The sequence below is a fragment of the Amblyomma mixtum genome, chromosome 2, assembly GCF_055824585.1.
Source record: "Amblyomma mixtum isolate Tamu chromosome 2, ASM5582458v1, whole genome shotgun sequence".
NCBI lineage: Eukaryota > Metazoa > Arthropoda > Arachnida > Ixodida > Ixodidae > Amblyomma > Amblyomma mixtum.
Genome location: NC_143013.1, coordinates 264210308 through 264234407, shown reverse-complemented (window position 1 = coordinate 264234407; position 24100 = coordinate 264210308). Strand labels below are relative to the sequence as shown.

The window sequence follows — 24100 nt, the reverse complement described above, 5'->3', positions numbered from 1 at the left end:
AACAACACAAGGGAACACAGTTGTTTTGTGTGCAAGTTTTTTTTTTTTTAGTGGGCAGAACGAGTACTGTGTCCGTGGGAACTCCAACAGGCTGCAAAATGAGGAACCTGGAACACCTGACAAAGTTAGATGGCAGGATTGAATTGCTGCTTTGGTTGTGCCTTTGCTCTTTCTGCACTGCTCGGCAGTCTCGTTTTCTCTCTGCCCATATCTGTTTAGGCAGTTGTTGGCATTCTGTAAAGTTCTCTCATGCACACTTTAGAAGTATGCAGCCTACTTAGGACACACGGACCTAGTTTGTAGGTATTATTGTTTGATGGATAGGGTTGTTCCTTCTGTGATGTGCGTTGTCTGTGAATGACCTCCTTGCTACACTTGTAAACTGATCTTCACTTTGTGTGTATTTGCGCGTATTGCTTGTATGTATGTTGGCTCCAAGAGTGTGTGCCCTTACTGCTTCGCGGTCCTTTCGTCCCTTCCCTTGCTCCTTCTGTCCCATTCATGCAGGCAAGCATTCACACTAATCGGAGGTGTCTCCTCGCTTTCCTGTCTCTTGTGTTCTCTTTTTTTGCTCCTGCGTCTGATGGGAGCAGCGTGTGCGTTTGTGGGTCTTCCACGTTTCCGTGCTTTTCTTAGTGCATTTTTTTTTCTCTCCCCCTCTCTTGTGTGCATCTTTTTTTCCACGTTGGCTGCCGGTTCCTGCGGTGTCTTTAGGTTGTGGATATCATGCGCACAAACGTGGAGAAAGTGCTGGAGAGAGATCAGAAGCTATCGGAACTGGATGATCGCGCAGGTAACCACCAGTGTGCAGGCTGTTGTGCGCGCCCACCTCTCTCTCTCTCTCTCTTCCACACCTCCTCAACTTTTCCTTTTCACCCCTTCCTCCCCCATCTTTATTGCACAGGACAGATTTTTGTTTCGTGCAGCTGTTTCCTTTCGAGAAGTTGCGCTTCCTTCTCGGTTGCCGTGGTCTCCATGTTTTCTTGTGGCTTCTGTTTCTTTGATTTGTCACTGCACGCATTTACTTTCGTTGTGGTTGCTTTGTCCTTGTTGCTTCGAGCTGCCCTTGTCATGTTGCTGTTGTTCTGGTGCTCTGGAGGTTGTGGAGGTTGTGGCGCCACCCTTTGGACCACGTTTTTCACACCTTTGATGACTAATTAGCTGCTGTGAAAGAAGTGCAGGATGCAATAATTGCAAGGCTTAATCCCTCTCGAACTTATTACCAGTTTTATTTCCAGCTTATTCTGCGCGTGGGCTCCGCAGATCTCACTTCCACACTATTAACAACTGGCTTCCTTGATGCTGCTTTACATTAAGCATAAATGCACTGATATCATGACTGGTCAGGTTGATTCTGCATAAACAGATTTGAATTGGTTCAGCAACTGTTTTTAGGTCAGAGGATTCCAGACAGTGACAGGTGCAGCCGTCTAGACTGCTTGATAGCACACAAAACACTGCAAAACGTAAACAGATTAAAAAGCACTGCTGTTACTTTACCAACAAGGCCATCTGTGGTTTGAAATTAAAATTTTGCAATCTTCACTTTCTTACTTAGCCACATTTCAACATAAATAGATATGCTACGAATATCTTGCTACTGGTTAAGATCAGAGGCAAAAGAGCAAATATAAGGAGGGGCAGTTGGGGGGGTGAAGCATACTGGGGATAATCTATGTTAAGTCAAGTATAAGTGGAGGTGTATTTGAGATGGCAGAGGATAAAAACTGTATCCAGCAAAATTTGTATATCAGCAGTTGGTTTGTCCTCTTTCCATAACTGCAGCAAGCTTGGCTTTGGGTTTCGAAGGCATCAGGTGCATAGACATTTGCACAGGTTCCTGGGAAAGAATTTAATTGAAGAAGCAAACATTGCAGTGAAGCTGAAGGTTGTCTTTTTCGTTGGACCATCACTGCTGCATCATAGATAGGCTTCAGGTGACAGCATCAAGCCAGCAGCCTGCAACATACAACCCTGACGCATTATGTATAGTTGAGCCACAGATAAGCACAGCAGCATTAACTTTAATTGGGAGCATTGTCACAAGCATTTCAGATGCAATACAGCTCGGTTCCTTTCAGTGGTATTAGGTAGTGCTAAGGTTATTGACGTATTGAAGATTCACTGTGTGGCACCTCATAGTTGTAAATTGCCCACAGCCAATGTTTTACATAGGTATTTCTAGCAGTGAGGTAGGCTTTCATTCTTGCCATTTGTTACTGGTCAGGTGAGCACCATGACGAATCTTATGCATCTAGCAGAGTCATCGGGGCCTCTTACGTTCTCGGAAGCATTTGTTTGTTATTGATTAGTTCATGGTGGGCTTTGTTCCTGCTGGCCTTGCTTAACATGTCTCGAGTGCTTGCCTTTGTCCCATGCTTTTTTCTGTGGCACGATGTTCCTTCATCTCTTGGGCTGTTCTATGGTTCTTTCATTTGTTCAGCTTCCCTATTTTGCATGGATTTTGTCTTAATGTATTTCGAATTGTGTAGCAAATCATTTTCACAGTACAAGCTGTATTAATATAGTGATTTATGTGCGCCTAATGACTAATGATAACAGCTGTCGCCTCTAAGGTTGGTTATAACCTGTCAAAGGAAATTTCAGGTATTGTTATGGAATTGCTCTCGGACATAACAAATGGTTGAAAAGGACACTAAAGCAAATATAATTTAAGACTGTCGTGAGCTTATATGTAAAGCACGAAACCATTAAGCTGGGCTGAGAGGATTTCCTTTATTTATATAGCACAGGGGCAAGAAAAATTTTTGGCAACTCGGCACTTGTGTAAGCTTGTGTGGCAAAAAGTGTTTCACATTATTTGCTTGTGCTGCCTTGAGTGTAATGGCTTCACTAGTGGCCCATGTCATTTGCTGTGCCAACAATGCCAAGCCGAGAAGCGGATGGCTTCAGTCACAATAAATGCCACATGAAGGCCTCCTTACCGTTTTTACATAATGTAATGAATCTCATAATATAGGAGCATAGCTAAATGTGTAGGAGGAATCGATATTAAAGATATTTTGTGTGTGTAAAAGAAATGCCTGAATGTGTGACTAGAAAGCAGTGTGGCATTGGAGAGACAGGACTGCAGTTTCTGGAAGCTAATGGCCCACGCGTGAAGTAACCTTTAGTGTCCTCTTCAGTTATGTTCCTCTGTTTAAAAGTATTGTTAATCAGATGAGACGACACAACACTGGCTGTAGTCGTTTTTGCTTTTTATTCACCTGATGAAGCTAAACACTGTTGGGCTGTTTACAATTTTAAAAATTCTCTTACTACAGGTCATTTCGTTCTAGATAACCAGAAGCAAGTTATTTAGTTGCCTGTGAAATTGGAGGTGGAGAAATTTTGCCCCCCCAAAATTATTCATGATTAGGTACAGCCTTTTGCCAGAAATATATGGCCCACAAGGCTTGTTTCTTAGTAGTGTAGTGTCTTATACCCACGCAGTAATGTGCATCTGGCCTTCACATTGATGTTTCTTTTGGAAATCAATATTGGATAACATCTATTTATGAACACCTTTTGCGTTTCTTTGTTCCTGTCATCGCTACGCATGCAAACAGATGCCTTGCAGCAAGGCGCTTCACAGTTTGAACAGCAAGCTGGAAAGCTGAAGAGGAAGTTTTGGTGGAAAAACTGCAAGGTGAGCCCCCCCCCCCTTTTACCACTTTTTTCTTTGTTGCTAGGCCAGGAGTGCTGTGTGTGTATTTTTTAGTTCAGAATGTTGGCAGCAATCCTTGGTGACTGTTGTGAAGGAATTGTGAAGATGAAAGAAACTTGTTGAATGTGTCAGGTTTTGTGTGAGGTTGATAGTTGGCATCCCATATTTTGATATTTCTCAAGTGGTGTGAAACTGGTCTGTGTCAAAGTATGCATTTAAAGCCAGCATCAGACTGAGTTAGTGGACTCCTCCATTTATTGAGACACGCATATTTCGAATTTCTGATGATTCTTACTGATGCTTTGGCCCAGTCGATGTCAGGTGCATTATGGTATGAGGCCACAAACAAATATTTAAAATGAGCAGCTAGGATTATAATTAATATTTTATTTTGTAGGAAATGTTTTATTTACCTTATCACACTACTTAAAATGTACATGGGGTATATATTAATTTTTAGCGGTTGTTTGTTGCCAAGAAATGCATTTATATTGCTAGTCACTGACCAGCAGTGATAAGTTACCACTGAAATGCTGTACCAAGAAAAGAGTTTACATTTATATAGCGGCATGTGTGTCTTTGTGTCTTGCACAATTAACTAGGATAGCGTAAATACTGAGGGCGCAATCTTTGAAAAACTGAACCAAGTGAAAAAATTTTGTCCTGCTCCTATCGCAGTACTGTCAGTGTTGAGCCATGTAATGCCAAAAGTTTCGCATCGATTTCATTTATCCTAGTCCACTGCTTCTACATGTTGGGAATGAATGTACAAAATTTCATTTTGAAATGTTGACTCAAGGAAAAGTTATCTGTGTTCACGTAACACGAGGTTGGGTAAATTCCTGTTTTGAGGAAAAAGAAGAGTTTTTAAACCATGTCAAACAGAGAAAAGATGTACAGACCTATGAATGCACCACTTGTAGCTGGGGCCCTGTCGAGAGTCGGTGAGGTATCGTTTTGCTCCTGTGGCTGGTCATCTATTCTTTCTCATTCGTTTTGTGTAATTAACTGACATTTGTTAAATCCTGTGTATCCAATAGTAATCGTTTGCGATGCGAGCCATTCTGAAAGAGTCAAAAAAGAAAACATTCGACAGAAGTCTGTCTGGTTGGGAAATTTAATGTTAGGAGAAGGTAAGTGACGCCAACCAAGTAAAATACAGGAAAAAACACGTTTCGGGACCGGCTCAGCCCCTTCTTCATGGTGTGACTACGGGCGAGCACAGCTTGGCTTTTTAAGCCCCTGTGTGGCTTAAAAAGCCACACAGGGCCACCTGTGTGACGATTCGGTTCGTCAACGCAGCGCCGTGGCCGAACACTGTGAAGGGTGTGACCACCCAATTGACTTCGACAGCACCATTGTATTGGAAACGGAAGGTAGCCCACGCAGGAGGCTTCTACTCAAGTGGTGGCACATACAGCAAACACGAGAGAATGTTAATCGTTCCCTGGGGACTCTCCCCTCATCCTACGTCCATGGGCTGCGACCATTGACCCGCAGGTCCTCCACATAGGGGCTTAAAAAGCCAAGCTGCACTCGCCCGTAGTCACACCGTGAAGAAGGGGCCGAGCTGGTCCCGAAACGGCGTGTTTTTTCCTGTATTTTACTTGGTTGGCGTCGCTTACCTTCTAACATTCTGAAAGAGCACCGCATTTTACAGTAGCGCCATCCTTAGGGTGTCTATGTTGCATCCGCTTCCAATATTGAAGTGATCTACATCATGCGAGTTGGGAGACTGCTGGTTGATAAACCCATTGAAATACAAATTTTCATGTCATGTTTTGCTGTGTAGTCAATTAGGCAGAGTTGATTGGAGGGCAGGTCACTGTACGCTGGTTTGACATCACCGATAATGTCATTTGGAGGGCAGTTTTCATACACACAGCTCCCTTAACTAGCACATCGGCTGTCACCTAAGTGGCCGCAAGCCTCGCCTTTTCTTGTTGCAAGCTTAGAGCTAAACGGACGGTTAGTGGTTAGCATGGCTTGCTTCTTTCTTCAGAGGTCCCCACTTTGGTTCGTATGGCGATGTTGTCGTAGCTTTTTAGCTAATCAGACTGGGGCATATGTCAACTTTCCTTTTCCACCAAATCTACGCACTTCTAACGTCTCACAATTCTCTTCTGCTTATTCTTGGGTAGATATGCACGTAACCAAAAAATGAGGATAGCAGGTAACATCACAAACATGAAAGATTTATAAAGTAATCAAAAAATATTTGCCACACTAAGGTAATATTTGCAAATTTCAGTCACAAAAACTTAGTTTCAGTTTAAAAACATAAGGATAGGAGGACGAGTGTAAAAATATACAGGGTTTGGGGGTTCTGAAAGTGCATGTAGCTTCCAGCCTAAGTAAGGTAGGAACGTAATTTTTGCATCTTATTTTTTAAGGTTCGGAAATGTTAAAAATGAATGAAGTAGAGAATCAGTTCCTTGTAAAAGGATCTGCATTTGAATGAGGCCTTGTACCTTAAAATATACTCTAAAAAGAATCCCCTCAATTTGAAATTCATATAGTTCGACAATATTCCCCCCCCCCCCCCCCCTCCCCAAGTTCGAAATTTCAAGAGGAGACTCTATTTATGTAAAATACTGTAATGCCAGTGCCCTTACTTGGAAATGGAAACTGTGCAAATGGTCCTGGAGTATTGTCTTTCAACTGATTAGAACTCGATTGTTAAGGACCCCAATTTTTTTTTTTTTCATGATGTCAAAAGTTTGGTGTTCAAAGAGCCTGATCCCACAACAGTTGCATTAGAAATGCAGTAACACGTCTCTATGTGAAAATTTGTCTTTTATGTATTCTGATGGTGGAAACCATGGTGATTGAATATGTTAGCATTCTGGTGCCAGCTTTTTAGCTTAGAAAATGTACACTCAAAACGTAATATCTCCCGATCTGTGTGAAACGCACGTATTCGTGCTTAACTCGACGTGCCACGTCGTTTTAGAGCTAAACAAGCTAGATTTGAGCATTTCGCTTCACCAGTGTTCGTGAATGTACACTCAAAACGTAATACCTTCCGATCTGCGTGAAATGCACGTATTCGTGCTTAACTCGACGTCCCACGTCGTTTTAGAAGTGCAAGGGCAGTTAAGAGAAAGTGATCTTGCATTTGAAAAATGCAGTTGTCTTGACACGTTCTGACAGGAGTGTTGCATTACACACCCGTGCTTATATACGTGCACCTGTCAGAAGTTAGGATGCGTTAACTGACACCGTGTTAAGTGGGGACCCTGGTCTTGAAAAAAAATTTTTATTAATCTCGATATAGTAATGAAATTTTCAGGTCACATGTATTTTTGTGTGCTGATTTTAGATATGTCACTTAATTTTGTGTAAAACAATTCCTTGAGCACTTATGCAATTTTTATGCAAGTCTTTTGGAGAGAGCATATAAGAAAATTTGCTGCAGGAAGCTCGCTGAAATGCATGCCATTGGGTTCTCTTGACACCTTGGAATGCAATAGGGGAAAATTATCATCCTGCCTCTCATAGAACTTGAGATATAGGGTACTGAAGCTGCCACTTCACAAACAGGGATACACTTTTCTTCTCATTTCTGAAGCGACAACTTCAAAACTTTATAACTCAAGTTCTATGATAGCCAGGATGATAATTTTACCCTTATTGCATTCATTGGTGTCAAGAGAACCCAATGGCATGCATTTCAGCGAGTTTCCTGCAGCAAATTTTCTGCAAAACTTTTCCCAAAATACTTGCATAAAAATTGCACTAGTGCTCAAGGAATTGTTTTACACGAAATTAAATGACATATCCAGAATCAGTGCACAAAACTACATGTGGCTTGGAAATTTCATAACTGTGACTTCATTAATAAAAATTTTTTTTCAAAGACTAGGGTCCCCCCTTAATAAAGTTGACAGCAGCTCATTTGGAAGTAGCACTTGATATGGCAGTGCATTTAACAACTCTGTTGCTCTGATTGACTGCGACGCCATCACTCCTTGGTTTCTGGCCTCAAACAAAGCAGCATGCGTAAATGTTTCAACTCATTGAGAATTCACAGAAAGGTGGTTTATTGTGATGTTATGCTACTGCTGCGAGAAACTTACTCGAGATGAAACTTTTCGTGTATTTTTGTTGGGATCATTAACAGGGCTACTCAAAATTACTGTTTCTTGGAAGTTATGGCACTCAGTATTATGGTGCTAGAAAGAAAACTAGAATGGCATGATTAGTTGGCATAGTTTGCTCACTAATGCCTGTATGCGTGTGATAGCTGTGTGACTCTAGTGCAGTTAACGTGTACTTCACTAGATTAACCCGATTGACCTGCTGATCTCTTTCCACATCAGATTAGCTTCACCGCTCCAGTTGGTTACGGTCAAGGCCTTGGTTTTCTTCACTGAAGACAGTGTGATATGTCTTTTGTGTTTAGGAGATCTCCCAAGGCGGGGTAGACTTGAAACAGTGTGAAATGAAGTAGGTCAGTGCTTGACATCTTTCTCTCCCTGTCCTGCCTTTTCCTTCTCTTTTCTCTCTCATTGCAAACGTCTGTTTTGGGAAATGCACACATCTTCAGATGATTGCCATTATGGTGGGGATTGGTGTAGTCATTGTAGTGATTATAATCGGTGAGTACGACACTTTCCTGCTCGTGCGCTGGTCGGCACGATGGCCTGCTGCTGCCAGCAGTTAGTGTCATTGCACGGTGCACGCTGCCTCTTTTGGAATTTCCCTCATTGTGCTGCCAGCCAGAAAGTTTATTATTTATTTATTTATTCAAATACCTACAGTGCCCGATTTGGATATTCCTTTTAAGTCACCCAGTGTAATGTGCCTTTCTTCCAAGTGCAGGTTTTGACCGGGATTTTATTTTTGGGTGTTTTCCTGAGTTGTATTGCTGACCTGTGCAGTGTTTTGGGGGGCTAGGTATTGATTGATGTTTTTTGCATTCTTTTCATGTGACTTCCAGATGTGGGCCATCTTAATTGGTGTCATTGCAATCATAATAATTATCATTATTGGTAAGCCTATGTTTTTTTGGTTTCGTTGCTCCTTTTATGTTTTGTTGTCAGTTTTGCCAGAATTTGTTTTGTGTGGTGTTTTTATGAGGTTCCAGCATACAGGGTTTTTAGTTTTTGTAGAAATCTCGTGCAGATAGACATGTAGTATATTGTATGGGGGGTGAGGTGGGGGGGTTACTGCCTTCCCTCAATGTTTGTTTCATTACAATCTGTTTTGTACAGCTTTTACTGTTTTACTTTGCCCTAATATTCCATTTTGCAAATTGACCCAACAAAAAAAAAATTTTATTCTGGCTGTGACATGCCGAGCACTTACAAAGGAGCTCTCAGCTACCATAATGTGTTGTAGCAGTTTGGAGGATTGTGCAAATATTCAATCTTCTCATATACTGAGGGAAGTAACGTTGTATTCTGTAACTTACGGGTCAGTAGGATTGCTCTGTAACTTCAAAGCACATTGCACAAAAACCATTAAAAGAAGCTGCGGCCCCAATTTTTCTGTTGAATTTACTTTAATTTGCGTTCCTTGGCCAGGACTGAAAGCCGAAAATCTGTGGAAAAAAGTGTTGTCCCAGCTGCAACGAATGCAGCTACAGCTGAATTTCTGCTACTGCAAAGGGCATTTTCAATTTCTCCATTAGATAACTATAAACTGTGATGAAATTCCCCCCACGGCTAACAGCTCTTAAAGCAGAGTGCCGCTTTAACAATGCTTTTTGCTAAGTAAGTTTGATGCTGCAAACTAATTTTGCAGTGTGAAAAACATTAGGCTGCCAGTTTATTTTCAGGTATGTAGGGTACCTGCAGACTTGATTGCTTCTATCTCATGAAACCTTGCCTCGCAGTGAAGGTTTGACCAAAATGTTTTTGAGCTGAATCTGTATTTTTCTTTAATTTCGAAAGGGAGGCAGGTACTTAAAAAAACTCTTTTCAGGTCTGTGGAGTCTGTCACAGTTTATGTGAGAGCTTAAGGAGGGAAATTTTCTCGGTCCACATGGCGAACATTTTGCAGTGCAACAGAACACTGCTAAGGTCACGCCATGATGCTGATTCAAGATTGCGGAAGCTACCAAAGCTGATCGAGTTCTGGAAATATAATTGATAATGCACTATCAAAGTCTAGCCAGTTGCTGTTCTAAGCAGATTTCACAAATCTTTTCATTTCAATGAAATTTTTCACAAATTTATTGCCATTAAGCCACAGCGGTGGCACTGTTTAGCCAAGCTGCTATTGTGCCATTTGGATCATCATCAGCTTCGTTGTAGCAGGGTTCAACTCTGACTCAGATTACTGTAATGGTAATTTACCGGTCTTTCAAGGAAAGTAGCGCGAGTCTTTGCGCTGTAATGCTGCCTTGGCCAGTACTGACGAAGTCCTAATTTGGTGCAGCAAGACCTTCATGCCTGAGGAGAGGAAAAAGTCCTCATGACTTTACCTGATGTTTCAGTAGCATCATTGAGAAGGAAGTTTGGGGTGCCATTGTCTTGTAAGGGACTGTAGCTAGCGCTGCTCTGCCTTCTATGATAATCATTAGGAACATTACCTTTCTAAGGATTTAAGTTATTTCTTCTTACATTGCATGGCTGCTCTAAGAAAGTTCGAGAAAACGCGTAGCATGCAAAGAACTGACCATCCTTCACTTTAAAGCTCAAGAACTCAACAGCAGAAAGTCCTGTGTGTGTGCTGATTAACTGGCATGCATAGAGAGCCTGGAAAATATCTTCAGCCTAGGATAACCTGCTTGGAACGTGGATCACGTTTAGGTGCTTTTAATGAAGCATAACACCCTTCACAGGCATTACGACCACTGTCACACAGGCACTTTTTGTCTTGCTAGGGTTGATTAAAACAAAACTCTGTGCCAGTCCTGTGTCTCTACACATCAGATTTCAATCGCAGTCAAGCCCAATCTCGCTAAACATCATGCCGGTTCCATATCAAGGGGCTGCCCACTGCTCTGCGCTCGGCAAACAAATGCCAGCTGAAAATGAAACTTAGAGATGTAAAGGGTGCTGAAATATCAAGCAGCTTATTTTTTTCAGTTTGGCTAGGCTTAGCTCGTCAGAAACTCGTTAATTTGCTGCGGCTCACTTGTCACATGGCAGGCCAGCTTGATCAGGATCAAAAATGCCTGTGTAGCAGCGGTGTAACCCATTGGTTGTCTTGAATCCGAAGTACTCGTGTCTTTTTGGCTGGTGGCAAGTCTTTCTTTTTTTTTTTTTTGTGAAGTCTGCTTTTGCTGGGCATGCACTGCAGTGTCCAAGCCTGTCTTCGTGCTGCATGCTGCCTTTGATGTGATTGTTTTGTGCTGAAGGCCTGCCTCATTCCAGCTACGTTTTGTCGAGCCTCTGACTTGTGCGTGTGATGTGCGTTGGGCGCACTCGTTACATTGGCTGTTGAATTTATACTGTGTTTCTTTCGAAGACAAGTAGCACTCGGGCATGTCGCAACCTGCACTATAAATGAAAAGTGCTCTGGTAGTACATTGTTGTCTGCAATGAGGTGAGCATTCTTGTAAGAGTAATGCGATTATCTGGCCGCATTTTCAGCTGTGCAAAGGACTTGGACACTTTGTGATTGCTGCCTACTTCACCATTTGCTGCAGTCACATGACTTGCTCACTCTTGGCACTTGCAGACGCTTAGCTTCTAACGTGTTCTGGAAGGGTGCGATTGGTGTATTAAGGACAGATGGGGTCGGTAAGCAAGCTTGATTGTTAGGGGTAATGAAAGAAGGTAGTAGCTTCGAGTCACGGTTCTTGGACATGGACCTCACTCTTCGTGGGGCAGTCGCATTATCTAGTGAAGCTGATGAAGGGACAAAGATTGGAAACATATCCTTACCCTTGGTGCCTTCCGCTTCATTTTATTTTTACATAAGCATTGTTACATGGCACGTTTCCTGTGGCAAAAACAAAAGGCCACTTTTGCCTTTGCTTAAAGGTGCACTGAAGAGGAATCTGAACTCTCCTTTTTGCCGTGGGAACTCGATCTACACGTTCCTAGCATTCTTAGAAACTGCGACTTATTGCCCTGTGTGACCGATTTCCCTAATTAAATCGAATTAACGTCTGGCTCCCGCCCTTTTTTTTAAATTCTGCCTCGTACGGTGGGCGGAGTCGACCAACGCGTGGAGTGCCTTTCACCCAGTCCCGTGGCGGCTTGCCGCTCTGCCATCGGCGGAGTAATACGTAGTAGTCCGTAGTAGCAAATAGTCCGCGAGTATTTTTATTTCCGCGGGCTTATTTTGCGCCTATATTATCTGCGAATGAAACTATTTATTCATGGAAACCTAAAAAACAAAATAAAGCGAAAGCAAAGCCTCCACGGAGCTGGCTGAAAGGAACTTCACGCGTTGGTCGACTCCGCCCATCGTACGAGGCAGAATTAAAAAAAAGGGTGGGAGCCGGACGTTAATTCAATTTAATTAGGGAAATCGGCCATACAGGGCAATAAGTCGCAGTTTCTAAGAATGCTAGGAACGTGTAGATAGAGTTCCCGCGGCAAAAAGACAAGTTCAGAATCCTCTTCAGTGCACCTTTAAGTGGGCTCATGGCCTTTGCATCTTTGTGGCAGTTAGTACTAGTAGATGCACAGGATGAGGCCCAGGTATTTCACCTGGGCCTCATCCTCATGCTACCGATGGTAATGTTGTAACGTTAGTAAACTTTTCTTGCTCGAAGTGATTTAGCAGCGTGTGAGAAGAGCTTTCTGGAACTGCAGAAGGGCGCAGAACTTTCAGTAGAGTGGACGCACATCGCATCTTCGCTAGGACCCTTCTCCAACCACCATGCATTCTTTCATTTCAGACTGCATTGCATATTGTAGTGCGGATTTTGGCTCCTGCAGTTTTTCCTTACCGTTGCATCGTATCATAGTGAGGGTTCCCTAGAGCATGGTTACTAGGTGCTAGGTTTCCTTTCCTCTCACTTAGTTGCACAGAGCCGAGCACCTGCAATGCACTCTTCCTTTCCCCCCTTTTTCTACTGTGCATGTCCTCCGTTTCATCCCTCTCATACTTGGTAGTCTTCACACTCGAGTGTGGTAGCAGTGTGTGTGACATTTGTCTCTAACGTGTGCCTGCCGATGAACAGGTGAATGTAAACTAGCTGGCCTCTGATACAGCAACACTTAGTGACACAATTGCTGCTGAGCTTTTACTGTGTATTGCCACGTATAAACAGACTTCGAGAATAATTCAGCTTCAAAGTTCAGCTTTTCCATGCTGCTTTGGCAGCATACTCCTCTCAGGATCACATCGCGAAGAGCACGCAGCTCAAAGCAACAAATGCACAATCTCAAGGCTAGGGCTTCAGGGCGAATGGAGATCAAAGGTGATATAGCAGCGCACCGTCCGTGCCTTCCACAGTGGCTCACTAGCGGCCTGGCTAACTGGCCGGGTAAGCGGCAAACGGAACTTTCCACGAGTCGTTCTGTAGTTTTGGTTTCTGGCGTGACTCACTCGGGAAGGAACAGAAAGCAAGGGACTTCAATTGGATATTTGGTCTCTCCTTGTTCATCCAGTAAAGCCACCGCCAGCACGCGTGAGCCAGGGATATGGCACGTAGTTTGAATTTTTGTTAGCTAAACAGTGTTGCTTGTGAATTTTTTTTTTTTTTACTCATGGAGCTGGCGGGAGTGGGCGCTGACATGGAGAGCGTACTACCTGCGACTCGGCCGGAACTGCCTTAGATCCAGCAAACATGTCTGCTCCATGTATAAATTGAACCCCCCCGCCCCCACCATTTTGAGATAGCTATTTTGCTAAAAAAGGGGGGGGGGGGGGGGGGGGTGCCTAATACGTGGCAAAATACAAATACTCAGTTTCTTAACATAAAAGACAAAAGCGAAGATATCATGGCTAGTTGGTACTTTATTCAGTTATGAATATAATGCTGAGCATTTTTTATATATTGCACATCCTTCATTTTTGTCAAAGTTAGTGTTAGGCAAGTGGTTGGCAAGCGTGAGGGCAATTGCATGCCTAAAAATAGGAGGAATCAGACTAATATGGCATCAGCTGGCTGAGCAATTACATTTAGTGTAGCTCAACTTAGGCTTTTATTTCTGTACCCAAAGTCAGTGCACGTTAAAGAACCCCAGGTGGTTGAAATTTCCGGAGCCTTCCACTACGGCGTCTCTCATAGCCTTAGTCGCTTTGGGACTTTAAACCCCATAAACCAACCAACCAAAGTCATTATGGCACACTGACGCATGTCTTGTCAAGACAGTTTTAATTAATGAACCAAATTATTGCTGCAACTGACAGAGAAAATGCTATGATGCAGTCTAGTAACAGCAACTCAGAGTACTTGTAATTCAGCAGTGCAAAAGAAGCGCCATTTTTTTCTATAATTTTTTATGTCTTGAGTTGCTACAGAAGAGAGCAGAACCCGTTAGAACTGAAAAAACATGCACTTAACATATTTGTCACATTTCATTGTCACGTGGTCTCATGGGAAGATGCGCAGATAATGGCAGTTACATCGCAGAATATCACAGCAGCTTATAAGATTTTCTATGTTAAAGATGTAAGTCCTCATTTTATTGGTATAGGAACGCTCGATTCCACCAATATTGGGCATAGTCTTTTTATTACCAGCCTAATTCCACAACTTGTTCTGTTTATTTCTTGGTGCCCTTAAGTGTTTTTTGCCACACATGGATAGGCAGGCCAGTCTTGCTGCTATAGCCAGCTCTATGCAGTTGACGTCTTGGGAATTTCACGGACGATATTGTGCCCCTGTCTCTTGCAGCATTGTGTGTGTGACATCAGTTGGTTGGCTATGATGCTTGAAGAAAAGCCAGAAGTCAACTAACTTTTTTTTTCATAAAAGCTTAATGTGTTTGCAACTCTATTCGTGATGGCAGAGTTTGTCGGAGGCTCATTATTTTAGAAATTCATTGAAGCCCTTAAAGGTGCACTGAAGAGGATTCTGAACTTATCTTTTTGCCGCGGGAACTCGATCTACACGTTGCTAGCATTCTTAGAAACTGCGACTTATTGCCCTGTGTGGCCGATTTCCCTAATTAAATCGAATTAACGTCCAGCTCCCGCCTTTTTTTTTTTAATTCTGCCTCGTACGATGGGCGGAGTCGACCAACGCGTGGAGTGCCTTTCAGCCAGCTTCGTGGAGGCTTTGCTTTCGCTTTATTTTGTTTTTTAGGTTTCCATTAATAAATAGTTTCATTCGCAGATAATATAGCCGCAAAATAAGCCCGCAGAAATAAAAATCGGCGTGGACTATTTCCTACTACGTATCACTCCGCCGATGGCAGAGCGGCAAGCCGCCACGGGACTGGGTGAAAGGCACTCCACGCGTTGGTCGACTCCGCCCATCGTACGAGGCAGAATTAAAAAAAAAAGGCGGGAGCCGGACGTTAATTCGATTTAATTAGGAAAATCGGCCACACAGGGCAATAAATCGAGGTTTCTAAGAAAGCTCGGAACGTGTAGATCGAGTTCCCGCGGCAAAAAGACAAGTTCAGATTCCTCTTCAGTGCAACTTTAACATCGCAGAGTTGCATGGAAAGAAAAATTGCTTACCGTAACTTCCTTTAGCTGGCTTCTTGGATCAGTGTGTTATCACCTGTTCACCTGCGGCACTCACAATCTCTGCTTTATTCTTTCCCACATTTTTCATCGTGTCATTCCCATTGTGACCCTGGTTCCTCTCTGCCTATAACTGTCCTTGTGCCTTTCTCTCTCTCTCTCTCTCTCTCTCCGCCCCTTGACCTTCTCACATCTCTCACCTTCACTTCCAACATGTCTCACAATGCCGTCCGCTGTCATGTTGTGGCCATGTGTGCACAGCATGGTTCATGACGTAAGAAGCGGCGGCTCTGCCACGGAGCACCCTGAAGAACTCCGAAGAGTGTTCTCTCGGCCCTTTCTTCTTCTGCTGCTGCTGCTGCTGCTTCTTCTCTGTGGTCTGCAACGTTTGAGGAACGTTTCGTTTTGCTCTCACTACTTTTCTTTGTTCCTGCCTCCCCTTCCCACACTCTGGTCTTCTCCTCGTTCAGATCTCTTGCGAGCTTTGTGCATTGTTTGGCACCTTCCCCCTGTCCTTTGCAACAGTGCTACACTGTGTTCATCATGAGGACTACTTGAGTGCGAAACAGCACGACTGCAGTCACAGCGTTGTGGGTATAAGTCTGCCATTACTAGGTGATCTCTTGCCGCCTTGTCCGCTATCCTTCGAAGTGAGCCGTTGGTCGGGCAATGATCTCTGCTCGCTGTGATGACTGCTTCCCAGTGGCAACATTTAAGTGAGGAGAGTGGCCTGTTATTCTCTTCGAGGATTGTGGACTCATTGTTAGGCAGGAGTGCTTTCGTCGTTTCTCGAACCCTGCAAAAGCTTTTTGACATTAGCTAGCTATTTAATTAGGTGTTTGCCTTTTTTTTTTCGTGTCGTACTCTTATTATGTGGAGTCTCCTATTGACATATCTTGTGTTGTCTGATGGCAGCAATAATACGCCTTCTCTGTGACTGCAGTCGGCTGTTTGCAAGCTTCACAGTTGGCTCAGGCAGAGGTGGCAGGGCGAATCAGCGGGCCGTCAGCAGTGCTCTGTTTGCAGTTGGAGTGCAGTGGATAATAGTTTTGAGCTTGTTACAGCCCCTGTTCAGCACTGCTGCTCTCTGCTTGAAATGATGGTGCTGCTAGGAAGACTCGCGGGTGGCATTTGTGTTCCCATTCAGGCAGGGCTGAAAAGAAAATTGAAGCATCCACGATTGTGCATTATTATGTTGTATCTGATTTCTTGTGTGCAGAGCAGACCCATTTTTGAAAATTTTTTTTTCCCCTTCCTGTAAAAGCGAGGAGGACACTTTCATGTTTGCTTTTAAAGTGTTGATTTGAAATAACTACTCCTTGCATACCTAGTTCTCATTGGGATAACAGAGTGGTGTGGCGTGTGTAGGTTGGGCTCGAGTTAGAGGAACAGAGTGCATATTTGTGATCAGGAGCAGCACTGTACATGGCTTTTTTGTTTTTATTTTCTCTCTTCGAGTAACAATAGACAGGCCTTGTCTTCTTGCATTATTTCAAGAGCACCACAAGACAGTCGTAGGTCTTTCTGACATGGGGTCACACTTCGACACAAGCACCTTTTTGGTGGCCTCTAGGCAATGTCGTCGGCAAATGATTGAAGAAGAACCTGTATTTGCGGTTTCTTGACTGTGCAGTCTTTACTTGTGTATGTGTGTGTGTGTGTGTGTGTGTGCTTGGTGTATGTGTGCGCTTCATATGTTGGCTGAACATAATGCTGGTTGTTGCTTTGACCTCTTTGATATCTTTTCTCCCCTCTGTCCGTGTTGTCGGAAACATTTGTCAAAACTGGTGACAAGCTGTTGAGTGCAGTTGCTTTTTGTCTTGTGGCAGCTGGTGTTTTTTTTTGTCGGCTTGCATGAAAATGACATTAATGTGCATCTGTGTGTGTTTCGCACTTGACGTTACTAATGGTTTTTACGTGGCAAAAACCTTGCATACCTGTATGCGCAATCATGTCTTCATTCGCAGGACCTGGTGTGCACAAAGTGATCGTCTTTTTTTTTTGTTTGTCAGGGTGTACGAACCTGACTAATGCTTTGCCAAGCTCGATATCCCAAGTCAAGACTGATGTTGCAAAGTGCGCCATCAAGTTTTAGGCCTTGACCGTCATCTAAACAATGCTGCATTGTACTTGCCTCCTTCAAACCCTTAACCCTTATTCCTTTTTTAGTTTAGTCCTTAGCTGCTTATCCCAAATGCATGTTGAGGAAGTTGTAGGTTTAGGCCTTAAGTTTTTTTTTTAGGGCAAATTTTGTTCCTGCCTTAAACAAGATTTACTGCTTTGGTGGGATGGTCTTTGGCTTCATTACTAACATTTAGCTTGCTAAACAATTCCAGACATATGTCGCTAAACTGAGCTGAGAAATCAAAGCATGTAAAGACTACAGCTGATGGCAGTGGCACTTTAGTACTCTCACTGGCATTTACGTAAAATTATTCTAAGGCTTCGTTTGTACCTTTTTTCCTAGTTTTTCCGGTTATTGCATACCTCGAGACTGGCCAAGGGTCTTGTAAAGCTGACGGCACACTTGGCTGAAATGTAACAGTTGTAACCTTCTAAGTTGCCAGCTGTGGTGGGCCTAATTGCTTGTGGTGATGAGGGCAAACTTATCTTTTTGTGCATGCCTGTATGGTAAGAAGCACGTGGTTCACAAAATGCGGTAGACATCTTTAAGTGAAGCATGTCTGAAGGTGATATATACTGAACTTAGTTTGCTATGGTTGGGTTCTTTCCACTTTGGTTTGAATGCTTCTGGTACAACGCCCTGTTTTCTTTCCCTTTCTCCCGGTCATCTCCCCGTGTCCCTTCCCCGCTGAAAAAAAACGTAGTGTGGGCATCGACAGGCTAAGAAGGGGCAAACGCAGCCCGAGAGGAGGAAGTCGAGGAAGGAGGACCGCACAAAAGCCGACAAGAAAACCGTTTCCGCCTGATTATTTTGTGCCGCGCTCTGCCACACAAGACTGCGTCAGTCCATCAAGCAGGTTCCCCACTCTTTTAGCATCGCTGCATCATCAGCGGGTCACCTGAAGATGAAATGGTTTCTTCCCTCGAGTGCAACATGCCGTGGCGCAGCGTGTCTGTCTCTGCAGTGTATTGTTTGCCCTGCTTCTTTTGTTTTCACATGCTTTCATTATGGTCTTGTTAACTCTGTGCAGCTGAGTTTGTCTTTTTATAAGCTGCAGCTGCGTTATGCTACTTGCTGATGTGTTCTTGGGGTCTAAGTGGAGGGGAATAAGATATGATGCTCTCTGCCCGTGACTGCTGAAAGGGGGGGGGGGGGGGGGGGGGGGGTATTGACATTCTTTTACGCAGTTGTGCCGTTCTGCTGCGTACTACCGTGGGTAGACATTGTGAGCCCCCCTCAAATAACTCCCATGTCGTGAACAAAGCAGGGGTGGGGGTTGCATGCTTGGCATACAATTGAATCAAGGTTTGTAGCGTTGCACAAAATTTGCTGGTTCACAGTAGGTGGTACTGTTCTCATTTTCAAGTTTCCCAGTGTAACAATATAGGCTGTCATATAACTGTGCTGAGCCATTTGGTTTGAAGATTGCTGCTCTGCATATGTAAAGTGACTGCTTATGTGGTGGTCGCCCACGAGGCAGCACAATGTAGGCATTTTAATTATGAACTGATGGATGATCATCCGGTAACCGCTGTGTAAAATGGTGTATGTGTTTAATGAGCAGGTGGTAAAATTGCACCGCTTTCATGGGCCTGCCGTGCCATGTTTAGTTGCTTCGTAAGAAAACTGGGAACATAGTTGTAACGCTCTGCCTTTTCTTGGTGAAGGCATTTCACTGACACCCTGGTGCAACATGCAGAGAATGCGGGCTCTTATTTTGTTGTGCCGATCACAAGAACATATCTCCGCATGCGACTCTCAAAGCTCCTGAAAGCAAGACCCTCATTACTTCACAAAGAGGAGCTGTGCAAGCAGTTACTGTTACTTAGCTTCACCTTACGCAAATGTTATATCTATTGTTGAACTTGGGGCACTCATGGGGGTTTGTTGTTGCTTGCGTTTATTTTGCCTATTTTGCCTTTGTTTCTTTTTTTTTGCATTTCTGTTTCTGTTGCAGTGTATGCATCCACTTCGACCTCTTCAACAAAGACCAAGTAATCGTCCTTCTCCCTCTCTCGCCTTGGATCAAGAGACTGCAGTTTCCCTTTTTTTTTTCTCCCCACCTCTAATCTTCACCGGTGTGAGAGTGGTGTGCAGCTGTTTTCTTTTTTTATGTTGTCACCTGCAGTCAGCACTTTAACAAATCATCGAAGACTCCTTTTGTGACTCTTCTAGCTTCCTGCCTTGGTTTTTTTTCTGCACTGCTTGTCTTACAAATTAAAAGAAATCCTCGACCGCGGTGCCAGGCTTTGTTATCCTGTCTAGGTATTGTTGCATATGTGCGGTATTCAGATTCAAGCTCTCGTGCTGCTGCTTCTGTGCTATAGTCCAACTTCCAGGGCTTGCAATGAATTGGACTGGTGTACGATGTTGATGCGGGGAATCCAGATTTTCTTTTTCTGCTTGTGATGAGTGTGTGTGTCGGTTTGTGTGATTGTGCTCATGTGTGTTGTGTGGGTGCGTGTGTGTGCATGCAAGTACGTATGTGCGTGAGGCACTTGATTTAGAGCACATTTATTCTTACGGCTGAGTTGTATTTATTCGAAGACTGCCAGCATTGTAATATTGTGGCCTCTCCTTTCGTGCGTGTGTTTGCATGTACATAAATAACGTAGCTACAAGTGTTCGCTAGAAGGGAGTTGGGTTCACCCCTGCGGTTGCCTGGCAAAGCTCGTCAGGTCTGCTGGCGTTAGCTGTGCTTGCACATGTCTGTATACACGGGCACTGTGTGCAAGTTCGTTGGGCCATTCCGGTATAGTGAACATGGCTGCAGTGAACAGCGTTCTTTTCGCTACCCTGCCTAGGAAGAAAGAAGGTGCAGTCTATAATGCTTGCACGTAGTAGGTCGCTTCATGGGCGAGTGCATCACTAGTGCAGCCAGTGTGTTGATCCAAGTGACTAGCAAGGTTGAATGTAACGTCGGAGGTCTCCCGTCGGGTGCGCTGGCTTTTGCTGCGTCTGCCTGGTGTAGATTTGCCGTTTACTTACCTGAATCATGAAAGAAGCTGTTGATCGTCGGAGGCAGAATATCGGTAGCATTTGCGGCTGCCGCATGTGCAAGCCTGGTTTGAGCATGCTGTGTTCCGTTTGCTGGGGCATCATAAATGCACACTCGTGCTTCGAACGGCATTCCACTGTTCTTTCTGGAGTCACATTTGAGAGAGCTTTGTTCGTTTTTGTTTCTCGTTGGGGGAGCCATGGAAGGGTTATACACTTAAGCTATGTAGACGTCCAAAAGCCTGCACTGCTTATGCGTAGTGTGTGCTGGCAAAAATAGCAAAACACCCGTTATTGCGAGTACTGGTCTGACTCTACGTTCTAGGCATGGTACCCAGCGCTTGATTTTGGTAGGTAGTTGGTACCTTCATTGTGTGGCTCAGGTTGGCGTGTTGCGCATTGGTCAGATGAAACCACAGGCACAAGAGTCTCTCATTTTCATTCCGGAATTGACACCTCTGGTAGGTTGAATCTGGCTGATTGCCCATTTCTCGTGCTTGCCGCAAGTTAAGACCAACTGAGGACAGCGTGAAATAGACTCATGTAGTGTACTAGACTGTACGCTTTTTCTTTGATGGGCCAACGCTATTTCGGGTGGCCCCCGATGTCAGCCGCTTGTGCATTGTGCTCTTAGTTGCCCCGCAGCCCATCCGACCTTTGCGTTATTGCCTGGAGAGGAGCTTACACGACGTATCTTCGGGATGAAATCGTGCGCCCACAGCCATTCCAGTTCCCCACCGGTCCCCATTGAGGTGGAGTGTCCTCCGACTCTCCTCCTCACTTTCGTGTGCATGTGTTTGTGTGTGTCTGTGTGTATTTGCTCTTCTCTCCGCTTGTCACTTTTGGAGTCTTCTCCGGCACGGTAAAATGCTGACAGCCGCTGTATAGCTGCGTATAACTAACTGCAATTACGACAAAACTATTCATGTAAATGTGTATAAATATAGAGGCATATATGGGTAGCGTGCGCCTGCGTGTGTACGCATATCTTTTTCTGTCTGAGGTCGGATGATTTTGGAGGGTAACCAACACGTGGTTGATTGGTGTCTACGCTCCTCGTTTCACACTTGTTGTACTGCTCTGTTCTCTGATTTTTCTTTATTTTTTTAATTTGACGAATGTGAGAGTTGGTGCGTGGTGTTACGATGACGTTGATTATTTAAGATATTGCGAGGATAGTCTTGGGAGAGAATAATAAAAGCACTAGCCTTTGAATCATTTCTCTGTTGTCAGCGTGGCTTCTTCACTGGCTACCCAGCAGTTCTGCCATGGGTACGGTAATTTCACTTTGATAATTAAATCCCTGACCCACCCTCAGTAGGCTGAACACACTATCCAAAATGAAGCCAAGGATCTCTCTTTCATCAAGACTTCTCTGAAAACAAAGTAAAATTGCAAGGTCTTCATTTTGGCTGCAGAGGCAGTGTATGCTTTCCTTTGTAATTATTTAATAACAGTGCTACGAACACAGCAGCACCTTGCTGTGCTTTTCTCTCTCCCAAGTGAAATTTTTGTACGGAGAAGTTTTAACTGGTACTCCTGTTTGATGAAAAACACTGAAGATATGCATTGTGAAGACAGCACTGTTGCCACCAAGAATTTCCCATAAATCTGCACCTATACTGTCAGTACAACTTGAATCTGATCACCTGTAATCAACAGAAGTTATAAGGGATCAATTTGCGCTCGCAAATGAATACGACTATTTCTTGCAAGTTAAAAAATTTGGTGGCAAAGGGGGGCGCAAACAAAACGGGAAGAAGACTACAGGACAAGCACCTGCTGTCTTCTTTCCTTGTCTCCGCTTTGTTTGCCTTTTTCATCATGAACAGCTTCCAACTCGCCCAACTTTACATTCTGCTGAACTATAAATTTGAGTACTGTTTCTTCACGGGTGAACTTAAGTGAAACAGTGCTGCTCACTCGTACTCATTATTCGAAGTAATCGGGGTTCGAATGCTGGTAACTCGTTTTATACTGCCGCTGTTGTTACTTGCGAATAAGGTACACACTTCGTTATAGCCCTCTGCTGCATAATACAGCAGTAGTGCCAATAGTTCTAAAGAGCATGTGCCTATACCGTCTTGGTAGCGTATGTTTGACGCACGAAGTGAATACCTTTCTAATGAGGCATAGTTTTGGTGGAAAGTTTTGAGCTGTATTGTTGAGTACTTGCACCTCGAAGGCCCGGTGTGGTGGCGGTGATGCAACTGCTACTAATTCTCCGAAAGTTTGAGAGCTCCGCGTAAGAGCAGCTATCATTATCAGCCTGACTACGCCCACCACAGGACAAAGACATTTTCCATGTCTCTCCGATTAACTCTGTTCTGTTCCAGCTGCGGCCGCCTTATCCCCGCAAGCTTCTTAATCTCCTCCACCCACCTACCTTTCTGCCGCCCCCAGCTATGTTTCTCTTCCCTTGGAATCTATTCTGTTACCCTTAAATTTTGCCTTCGTGTTACATGCCCTGCCCAAGCCCATTTCTTCCTGTTTTCGACTAGGATGCCATTAGCCTATGTTTGATCCCTGGCCCGCTCTGCCCTCTTTCTGTCACAACTTTACACCTATCTAGTAACGTTGGCTGCTCGGCCGCTCCTCCTCGCCAGTTGTGGCATGTGATGTGTCACGTGATTCGCTCTTGCGCTTGCCAGTCACGTCCGCCGCCGCTCTGGACACTCGCTCTTGCACTGCTGCTTTATGCTTTTCTCTGCAAAGATATTGAACTGTCATTCATGATCTGAGAGAACCTACCATATGCCCTCCACGCCTTCGCTCTCGTGATTTGGGTCTGCGTTCACTGCCCGCTCCAAGTAGACGTATTCCCTTACCACACCCCTAGCACCTCACCACCAAACTGCTGTTCGGTTCTGAGACTGTTGAACATTACTTTAGTTGTCTGCATATTAATTTTTAGACACACAGTAAAGCTCTGCCTGTCTAATTCATTGATCATGTTTTGGAGTTCATCAGAGTATCGTATGTCATGGTGTGGTCAAAAGCATCAATTGCTTGCGTGCAGTATGAAGAATGAGCGAAAACGCCGGCGCGCTCGCTGGTTCAATTTGTACGGCCAACAAGCGCACCTGGAAAACCGCTTCAAAGCGTGTCATGTGCAGCGCGCGCACCCAGTGTTCGAGGGGGTTTCTTAAGTGTGTTGGGAGGAGAGCGTCGTTACTTTCGGCGTCTAATATAGGGCGACGCCAAGCAGAAGAGTAAAGTGGGCACAACATGGGGAAAGAAAAGCTTAGTCACCGTTAATGCGCAGTTCGCCGGAGCCAGTGGTCGGAGAGAGAAAACTTTATTGCCGGAAAAGACGGGTTCCTGGATTCTTAGCAGAAGGGCCAGGTGGCCGTTAGCTGATAACTGGCGGCGACCTCTTCGGCTTGCTCGATGGCTCCCGCCTGGACGGCGGGGTCCGAGCTGCGCAGCACTTCTCCCCAGGCTTCTGGTGAGGGAGCTTCTGACGTAAGAGCTTCCGGAGGAGGATCCTCCGGGCAGTCCCATAGCATATGATCGAGGGTGGCAGTGCTACCGCAGTGGATGCATGTGGGGTCTATGAGGCCGGGGTAGATGTGGGCGTAACTGCACGGGTTCGAGTAAGAATGTGTTTGAAGTCTTCTCCAAGCCACCTCTTGGTGTTTGGAGATTGACTTGTGCTGGGGAGGATAGATTCTTCTAGAGAGTTTGTAGAATTGGGTAATGTCACGGTAGGAAATCACTGCCTTCGTCTCGGGTCCCCCTGGACGAGAGACCACCGCTCGGCC

The 24100-nt window shown here is 44.4% G+C and overlaps 1 protein-coding gene across 7 annotated transcripts in view; it reads left to right on the top strand.

Moving 5' to 3' along the window:
* Positions 1-21556, top strand: part of nSyb (neuronal Synaptobrevin) — a 34875-nt gene extending 13319 nt beyond the window's left edge. Inside the window, exons 3-6 of one of the 7 annotated variants that reach the window (XM_089573825.1) lie at positions 715-793; positions 3570-3649; positions 8610-8661; positions 19297-21556. In XM_089573825.1, the coding sequence (XP_089429951.1) occupies positions 715-793; positions 3570-3649; positions 8610-8661; positions 19297-19337 (252 nt within the window). In that variant the 3' untranslated portion in view covers positions 19338-21556. The other 6 variants (XM_089573827.1, XM_089573828.1, XM_089573826.1 and 3 more) reach the window with 6 other exon arrangements.
* Positions 21557-24100: the final 2544 nt, after the last annotated feature.